The 10502-nt window shown below is 31.4% G+C and overlaps 1 protein-coding gene across 2 annotated transcripts in view; it reads right to left on the bottom strand.

The window, feature by feature from the left end:
• Window positions 1–10434, bottom strand: part of LOC122637165 (uncharacterized protein T19C3.4-like) — a 31233-nt gene extending 20799 nt beyond the window's left edge. The window contains exon 1 of one of the 2 annotated variants that reach the window (XM_043829139.1): window positions 10265–10434. In XM_043829139.1, the coding sequence (XP_043685074.1) occupies window positions 10265–10296 (32 nt within the window). In that variant the 5' untranslated portion in view covers window positions 10297–10434. Of the gene's footprint in view, window positions 1–9607; window positions 9821–10264 lie in introns of those variants that run through there. The other variant, XM_043829134.1, reaches the window with a different exon arrangement.
• Window positions 10435–10502: the final 68 nt, after the last annotated feature.

The raw sequence follows: 10502 nt of genomic DNA, 5'->3' as shown, positions 1-10502 counted from the left end.
TTTTTCTTTAAATGTAAATCACAACCACGCCGTTCTCGAAGAAGATGGTTATGCGTATCTGCTGTTTCACTCTCGAGGACATAATACGTCTTGTTATCTTAATTTATTGCTTACTCTATTCTCGAGTCGATCAGAACGCGTCGATAGTCGCCAAGATATTTATTATTCGTTGGTACGTTACAATCGATATTATTTTTTCATTACCGATTTTATCCAGGTGAAACTCTCTCTCTCTCTCTCTCTCTCTTTTTCTTTTCTTTGATTTTCTTTGATATCTGATAAACTCAATTTGTTTTTTCACAGATTAGTTTGTATGAAATTTCTCGATGGACTTTGACAGTCGCAAGGATATATTATTACTCGCTGATACGATCAAAGTGATATTCCTTTTTCATTCGAATGTTATTCGTCGCATAACTCTTTTTTTTTTTTCTTCTTTGCTTTTGCTTCTTCTCTTCTCTGACAAAGTCAATTTTCTTTCTACAGATTTATATCATATTAAAATTCACAAATAACAGAGCTTTCTTCTTATTATCACTTCGAAGTTATCGATCTTTCCGTTTCTTACGGATTATTTAGAATTCACAAGTCTAATAATATCCGTCGATAATCACAAGTACGTATATACTTTCCCCAACAAAATGAATTTCTCTTCGCTACGACGTTATAACGTTTTTTTTTTTTTATTATTATTATTATTATTATTATTATTATTACTTATTTATTATTTACTTTTCATTTCTCTCTTTAACCAACTCAATCTCCTTTCTATTCCAATCACTATTGTTTCTCGATCTCGTACAAGATTTTATAACAACAAAAAACAAGAAAAAATTGTTTTCAGATTAAACCTTGAAAACGATGGGGTTGGTTCTCGTTGAATTTTATTAAAAAAAAAAAAAAAAAAAAGATGGGAAAAAATAACAAGACAAAAAAAAGAGGGATTCACCACTCGATCCAATCCGATCCGATTCGATCCTACGCCTTATAAATATATATATATATATGTATATATATATATATATATAATATTAGATCGAGAAAAACGTGCTGGGTAACTTGTACGTTTTAGAGCTTACGCTAGCGTCGCGACGCCTCAACTGGAAGCTGGCCACTTCTGTGCCGGGATTTATATTTAAACGGTTAAGAGAGGTAGGTGCGTCGTCGAGAGACGTACAAAAACGATGACGCGTCACGATCGGCTCGTCTTATGCACGGTTGTTTCGTTTTTGAACGATAGCATCAGCAACGGCATCAGCAACAGCATCAGTATTAACATTAGCAATAGTAAGAGGAGGAGGAGGTTCAAGAAAAAAAAAAAAAAAAAAAAAAAAAAATCGGACGAGAAGATGGTATGCGGAATGCGAACAGCAAGGAACGCTGAACCAAAACAATTCATTTGTTGGCTTTCCAACAAGAAATTCTCTATTGAAGATATATATATATATATGTGTGTGTGTGTATGTATTAAGAGATCAATCTGCGATCAAGAGTGAATCATTCGAATAATTTTTAAAACAAAATTATCCAGGACAAAGGCTTTTGTCGTGCATCATTTGTAATTTCACGTATGTGTTCGTTCCTTTGTTCTCTCTGTTGGACTTTTCCTTTCTTTCTTTCTTTCTTTCTTTCTTTTTTTTTTTTTATTTAATCATTTGTTTTTGTTTATTTGTTTTTTTTTCTTTTTTTTTCTTTTTTTTTTTTAGAATTTCACGTTCGTTTGCTTTTTTTATTCCTCTTTTGATTCGATCGATCGATCGATCGATCGATTTATTTTCTTTTCTTATTTTTCTTTGCTACGTATTTTTTATTTATTATTTGTTTCTTTTTATTCTTTTATTTTCATTCCTGCGACGTGACGTAACGTTAGGAAATTACGTAAGATATAATAATGCATATAAGCGATTAGTTTGCTGGTTCTGTTAGTTCCTCTCTCATATTTCCTACGTACTCGTATAACTGGATTTTATTTTTTATTAGTTCGTTCTGTTTTTTTTTCTTTCTTTCTTTCTTTCTTTCTTTCTTTCTTTCCTTTTTCAAGTTTGATTTCACTTTATGTTGTCAGAAAATTAATCGTTTTATCGTACTGTAGCTTTTCATGGCTATATCTTTCTTTCTTTTTTTTTTACGTATAATTTATAATTAGTACAGTATTTATACAAATATAATTATATTGCAGTATAATTGTATTGTTATATGAACATAATTATACCATACTTACATATATATAAATACGATAATAATTAGTAAAATATATTAGTACAAATAATAAATATTAACAATTTATTATACGATATACCGTATCAATTCTTTCGATATTCATTATACTTTATATTTTATATCTCATAACATAAATAATATATATATATATATATATATATTAATTATATCGTTAATGTTAAAGATCACGCAAAGGTTAAAGTCTAAGAAAGGATATCGTCGATTATAAATACTTCAGGTCATTATTACTTGATAAGAGTAGAACGAAAATATCTATATATCAACGATATCGTAGAAAGAACATTTTTCTTGATGAAGTTACAATAAATATAAGAAAAATTTTCAAGTTTAAATTATATACATGGAGATATTTATTTTTGGTACAGGCTCGAATCTCTCGTGTTCATCGCATGTTCTTCGTTTCTCTCTCTCTCTCTCTTTCTCTCCTATCTTTCTGTCTTTCCTTCTCCTTCTATATAAAAAATCTCCTCCCACGTTTCATGCACCCCACTGAGAAAGGTCAGAATCCGAATTCCGCGTGGGTGGTCGACGATTCGTCGGCAAAGATATTTTACTGGTCTCTTTAATAGCATGGATTTCCCAATGCTTCACACCTCCAAACGAATCGCTATGTTTCGACCTCGCTTATGTACACATATGTATCGAGCAACTCTATCAAATACGTCTTTTATATATATTATATTTGTAATCATGAATTTAGGCATCGAATTGCATGCCAACATTTGTATGAAACAAGAAAAAGAGATATAATAAAGGAATAAAGAAAGAAATAAGAAGAAAAAGAAAAAGAACAATGACAATAACGAACAATCGAAATTTACATAATAAAACAATTTTCGTTCCTGCCTATGACAAAATTGAACAACGCGAAGAAGAACGTTGTAGGTATATAATTGACGTATTATATTAGTACGTAAGTATTCATTATACTTATCGTTTATAAGATATATTAATTAGATCTTTATATATAAATATAAATATAAATATATTTTATTATACGTTATAAGATGTTGTATTTTAAAGGCAAAATTATGAATTATAATATTTTTTATAAAGAAATCATCGATTCTATCGTGAGAAAAATGTCATGAAACAGGATGTCTAAAGAAAGCCTCCCCATTGAAATTTTCGCAGAGGGTCGAAGAGAAAAATTTATCATTTTCTCATGAACTCTGAGGGTGACCTTGCTTCTACATACTTTTTTCTTCGTTATTCAACACGAACGAAAAAAAAAAAAAAAAAAAAAAGTGGAAGAAACGAGACGTTATCCCTTACCATAGTACGTTGGCATGTCTCCAGGGGAAAGAAAAATATTGGCAGGAAAAACCCCGACAAGAAAATAGCGTAATTACGTACGTAGGTAGGATGGTAGGAAAGAAAACGTGTAAATCAGAAATCCTCGATTCTGAGTTTAGTCGAGAGGTGAAAAGGTCCTTCGAGATAAAGAATATATTGAGAAGAATGGTGGTTAGAAATGGGGTGAATAAAAATATATATATATAGAGGGGTTGTTATTTTGTTATACATATATACAAAGATTGTTTGGTGTACCTAACATAATCTTATATACGTATGTATCAAAACGTGTCAATGTATATATATATATATATAAATTTTTCGTTAAAAAAAAAAATGAAATGCTGCAATTTGTTCTTTCGTGTTAAGAGCAGGTTAAAATTGTTAAAAGACGATAGCGCGAGAGGGGGTAACAAAAAAAAAAAGAAAGAAAAAAAAAAGGAAAAAAAAAGAAAACAAGAAAAAGGAAATTAGAAAAGCGAACGTGCTCGGAGGGAGCAGCATCGTAATTAGCGAGCGGCATTCTTAATTATTCTAATGAGAATTATGACGTCACGAGGTCGAGGATCCCAAGTACACAGGTGTATAACCCTCCTCCTTCTCCTCTTTACCACCCTCCCACCCCCAACCTACGATTTCTTTTTTTCTTTCAGCTCTATTTTCGCGCTCATTACTCGCCCTTTCGAACCCTCTCGCTACGCTACACCGAATAGATTTTCCTTCGGTCGGAGACACGAAGAGGGCTAAGCTTGAAGAAACGAACCGGGAGAAAAAATCATCCGACGTTAAAAAAAAAAAAAAAAAAAAGAACAAAGAAAAAGAAGAAAACAGGACATATAATTTATTGATCGTATCGTTTTAATACCGTCGATCTTTTCTTTTTTCTATTAATTTTTTTTCTTACAGTTTGATTATTATTTATCTATATAATGCCACGTAACATATATGTATGTATATATATATATATATATCGATATTATTGATATTACATTAATATACTATTACAAATAATATGTAATATAAGTATATTAACAAATATATAAGAGTAATATAGTAATACAACGACAATAACTACAACAATATATAAATATCCATATACAAATATATACAGTTATATATATATATATATAACAATTTTTCTATTTTATTATTAATAAATTTTATTATTTGTATATACGTACAATCACGTACAAACATTCGCTTCTATAAAATATATATATGCAACTATGTAAGTGTAAGAGAAAGACAAAGAAATAGAATCTCTTTTCTAACAAAGTCAATACGATATTTTTTGCGAAACTGTACAAAATATCGATTCCGTTTCGATGTTAAGGACCGAACCGTTTCGTCTTTGTGGGTGTAACGTAGAAAAGGGTGCCACACGAGAATGTCCTTGTCCAGTACACCAGGAGATGCCGTAGCACCCTCCTGTTGCCAACCGAGCATCGATCCAACGGGGTCGCGTTACTTCGCTCTCTCTCTCTCTCTCTCTCTCTCTCTCTCTCTCTCTCTCTCTCTCTCTCTCTCTCACACACACACATATACAAGAAACACCTCCCCTTATTTCCATCCCCCTTAATATTCTCTATTTGGTACCTCGTCGTCATATTTTACATTCTCCTGGCTTATTTCCAACTTACCGAATTTTTATAGAGTGCGCGAACCCTTTTATTAAAAAAAAAAAAAAAAGAAAAAACGAAAAAAAAAGAAGAATGAAATAGAGAGAGAGAGAGAGAGAGGGGGGGGAGAGAAAAGATATAAAAAATAAATTGGTTTTTAGGATGGCAATTATTTTTTTCATTTATTGCGAACTCCATGAAGCTTTTTTTCCCTTTCTCTCTCTCTCTTTTTTTTTTCTTCTTTTTTTTTTTTTTGTATATTTTTGCATCCTTGAATGACGGATGACGCTACAACGGTTTTTAATTAAATCTTTTTAACTAAATTTTTTGAGCTCGTGTCTAGAGAAAACGAAGGGGGAAAAAAATTATATAAAATCGTATAAAGGCAAAAATTGAAATATAACTTTTGTATAAAGTATTAATGGTTTTTTTTTTTTTTTTTTTTTCCCCCCTATAGTACTTGTACTAGTATATTACTTATACCTATGCTATATATATATATATATATATATATATATATATATATATATAAATTTTTCTGTTTTCTTTCGTTCTTTTTTTTGTTTTGTTTCGTTCGAATAAAAAAGCGATTATTTCTTTTCCAAGCTAGAAATAGAAAATATATACGTGATAACACTATGACTATATCTTGCTATCGGCCGCGTGTCAAGGACTTTAAGGAAGAATACATTCGAGAGCGGCTTACGCGGTCTTCTCTTACGTAAATACTTCTATCGAGTAACAAAAATAAAATAGAGAGTGACGTCACTGAGAATCGAAGAATACGCCAGGATTTCTATATAGGAGATCGTTCTGTAAAACTAGGCAACTATCCAAAAACAAATTATCTTCGTTGAAAGATTGATCTTTATTTTCGACAAAATCATTTTTATGAGAAGAGAGAGAGAGAGAGAGAGAAAGAGAGAATGAGATAAATAGATAGATAGATAGATAGATAGATAGATAGATAGTGGATAGAGATAGAGAGAGAGAGAGAGAGAGAAGAAATTCTATTTTTCTTATTCACATTTGTCCTTGTAATTTAACGTCCTTGTAAATTATCGTTTCGTATCAAGAAATATAAATCTAGATCCGCACGTATTATTCGTTTTGTTATTATTAAAACGAAGTGATATCGAATAAAAATTTGATATCATGTTATCTCATAGATATTAAATTTTCACTCAAATAGAATTTGTCAATGGTATCCAAATTTGGAAGATTATGTATTACGTAAATTTTGTAAATTCATTAAAAATATTATTTCTTATCGGGATTAGATAAATAATAATATAATATTGAAACATAATATCGATTCATTATTATATTATTATATTTGATTATACAAGTTCATTTATTATTATTGAATTTATGAAATTATATCATTATTATATATATCTTTTTATATATTATACTATAATAAAAAAAAAAAAAAAATGGAAGATACGAAAAACTTTTGATACGAAGTAACGATTAAGATTGGTAACATAAAATCAAACAATAAGTTCAAAAATATAGATTATCTAATCTAATGATTTCAAAATTACGTGGTTCCAAACAAAAAAAAAAAAAAGAAAAAGAAACAAAAGTCTCAAATCGAAACTACAAATAACCTAAAAAAACACTTCGAAAATCATATTTAATTTTTTTCGTCCTGAATATTGAAAGAAAGATTTTCACAATCGAAATCGAACATTATTTCTATATAAAAAAAAAAAAAAAAAAACTTCTTATCATCATGTAACAATTAATTAATTATTATTACATAGAGAAAAAAAAGGGAATATTAAAAGAATTATACAATTCGAAATTCAAAAGTTGAAAAAATCTAAGATACTTTTGAAGAAGAAAAAATTGAGTATATATATATAAATTTGACAAGCCAATATACATTATTACACATTATATAATAATACACACACATATATATATACATACTTATATACTAATATACAATGACACGTTTGCCTCGTGCCCGATCTTGGATCCGCGTTTCTCGCCTTGTTCCAATTTAATCGTCAAGTGCAACATTGATCGTGAGTCAGAGAGACTTGTTCGATGGGAAAAAAAAAAAGAAAAGGAAAAGAAAAAGAAAAAGAAAAAAGATATCTTACAGTCATTATTCCTTTAAACGCTATACCTGTAAAGGGTTCTATGTATGTCGTGTATACGTGTATGTGTGAGAAACAAAAAGGGAAGGGAATGAAAGAGAGAGAGAGAGAGAGAGAGAGAGAGAGAGAGAGAAATAGACAGACAGACAGACAGAGAGGGAGAGAGAAAAAGAGAAAATAAGAAAATAAAAAAAAAAAGAAAAGGATAAGAAATCTTAAACGAGAAACGGTGGTTATCGTGAAGAAATATATATATATATACATATATATATATATATATATATATATATAGAAGGAAGCACAAAGAAAACGTGCTTACAATTAGAATAGGATGGAGAGAACGCGCTGGCTTAGTAGAGTGCAATGACCCAAACACCACAGTGACTCGAAGGCGTGACGTAGCGATCAGCTGGTGCACCGAAGACCGAGCGAGAAAGAGAGACAGACGGACAAACAGAGAGAAAGAGTAGAAAGAGAGAGAGAGAGAGAGAAAGAGAAAGAGAAAGACAGAGAGAGAGAGAGAGAGAGAGAGAGAGAGAGAGAGAGAGAGAGAGAGAGAGAGAGAGAGGAGTTAAAAGAGCGTGAGCAAGCGCCTTCTAACGTTAAATTAGAAATCAAAACGTGACTTGGATAAAGTAGAGAGAGAAAGAGAGAGAGATTTGCTATTTCTGCATTATTATTATTATTTTTTTTTTCTATATACCGGATCAATATATACGTGTGTGTGTGTGCGCGCGCGTATTTATATTTTGTATGTGTGTATACGTGCTCGAAGGAGAATATATTCCCTGATCGAAGAGTACTAAAGTGAAAGAGTAAGAAAGAGAAAGCGATATATATCGCAGAAACGTTCAGTACGCCTCGATCATCGATAAGACCCTAACACGTCACGATCAGCTGATGATGACAGATCGGGAGTCACGTGACCAGCTCGCTCCGGTCATTTTTAAATCACCGATGGAATAGGACCGCGAATTTCTCTGCTCCTTCTCTTTCTCCTCGTTTTCGATTAGTTTTTACGATCTCACATAATTATACGTGACGACATTGCTGTCATCGAGAAATTTATATATATGTGTGTGCGTATATATATTTATATATAGTGATAATTTTATGGTTTTTAGATTTTTTTTTTTATATATTATTTATGATAGGATTTTTTGTTAAGGGTTATATATGTAATTTTTTATGTGTGTGTGTGTATGTGTGTATATATATATAACAGCATTGAGTAAAAGAGAGACTAGTCGAAAGGCCTGGTTATTACCATTTAAGGAAATGGCCATGAAGAAGCTATTTAATGATTACTGCGATTTAAGAATCTACCTTTTACTTCGATCGAAGAAAGAATTAAATCGCTTTCTTAGCAGATTTCACAAATTTCACTATAGCGTAGGTATATATTTTTCTCGAATTACGAACATCGATGAAATATTATATATAGGTGTGTGTATATATATATACATATGTATCTAAAATTCATCGAAGCGTTTCGATTCGCAAAACCAAATCGAATTTCAACGTTTTTTCTCTTCGTTTATTTATTTATTTTATTTTATTTTATTTTTTTTTGTACTTTCCGCAGTTATTTATCTCTTTTTTCCCGTTCCCCATAGAAATTTAATTTCGAAACGTTTTATAATTTTCCATACGTTGAAAATCAATTTATTTTGTTCATATCTGAAACGAATTTCGAAGGAAAAAAAAATAATCGAGGACTTCGTTTTCGTAATCGATCGATTAATTTAATTCGTATCGTTTCTTTTTTTTTCTTTTTTTTTTTTTCTTTTTGATAACCTCTCGTCATTTTTTTTTTTTTAGTCGGTAGTAATCGATAAAAAAATAAAAAAAAAATAAATTAATAAACAAATACAAGTGAAACGAAATAAACAGAAAAAAAAATTAGTTAGCCGAAACGTACGCGAGGTGTCGTAACTTTCATTTATATCCGCAACGACGTAGCTCAGGGGTTTGAGGATTTTAAAGGTTAGGTTAGATACGTTCGACGTAATAATACTAACAAACGGATTCAACGACCTTTCTTTCTTTCTTACTTACTTGCTTGCTTGCTTGCTTACCTACCTACTGCGTTCGGAATTGATATATACGTCACGAATAACAAAGAGAATTGATATCGTTAGAACGTCTAACGGTAATACATGAATACTCAAATAAATAATATATCGATTCTAACGATCAAGCTCTCTTCGTGACGTCGACATTTTTTTTTTTTTTTTGATTTTATATCATATATTATATTATTTCTTTCTCGTCACTTCGAAGACGATAAAATTTCAAACGAAATAATCATTACAAAAAAATAAAATGGTGGACACTTACCTTCCTCCTATCGATATATTTGTCCGAATATCAAAAAAATATTGATATCGTCGTAGCTTTCTTCTTTCTCGAATCGAAGTTCGCAAGGTATTGGAAAATTCTCTTCTTGAGGTGAGCTCGAACGAGGAGAAACACCGATTCATCATAAATTTCAAAGGTTTCGAGTGACTCCTTGAAAATCGACGAGCGTTATCACAAATACATCGTTTCGAAGGAACACGTCATATGCACGCACAAGCACACGTACACGCACGAAACTTGTGGTCACTTTCGTAAGACCGTCATTTTTTATCCTTTGTGTTGTATTTTTCATGGCCATAGATAGAAAGAAAATATGAGAGAGACAGACAGAGAGAGAGAGAGAGAGAGAGAGAGAGAGAGAGAGAGAGACAAATAAAGATACGAAATTTGATCGAAAGTTTCACACGCCGTTGTTGAAACGAGATACAGAAGAAGATCGATGACGAAATTTTCAAAACGACATTGTCGTTTAAACAAACGACCAACGATGATGATTCTGGGCACACTCGCGATGCGTTTCTTCTAAGATTTGTTTTTCTTTCTTTTTCTTCTTTTTTTTTTCCCCCTTTCTTTTCCTTCTCGGACTTAAGCACGATATATTTAACGACCGAACGTTTTAACCTAATTAATACTCACATTACTAATCGCGATACTATCGAGGATATCATATTAACGTATCTTTGCGCTTTACTAAGCGCTCACGATCGGCACAAAGAAGAGTTTAATGCGGACGGTCGTGTCTAGCACCGCTGCTCACAGGTCAGCCATGTTGGACTGGCAGCTAGCCGTTGCTGCGCCCCTTACGTCACGTCGTGTTTTCGTCACGTGACTCCAGGAACGTAAATACTCACACAAAGGGCACAAGTTTATACGA

This window comes from Vespula pensylvanica, chromosome 24 (genome assembly GCF_014466175.1).
Source record: "Vespula pensylvanica isolate Volc-1 chromosome 24, ASM1446617v1, whole genome shotgun sequence".
Classification (NCBI taxonomy): Eukaryota; Metazoa; Arthropoda; class Insecta; order Hymenoptera; family Vespidae; genus Vespula; species Vespula pensylvanica.
Note: the sequence above shows the minus strand (reverse complement) of the source record. Positions and strands in the feature narration are given on the sequence as shown.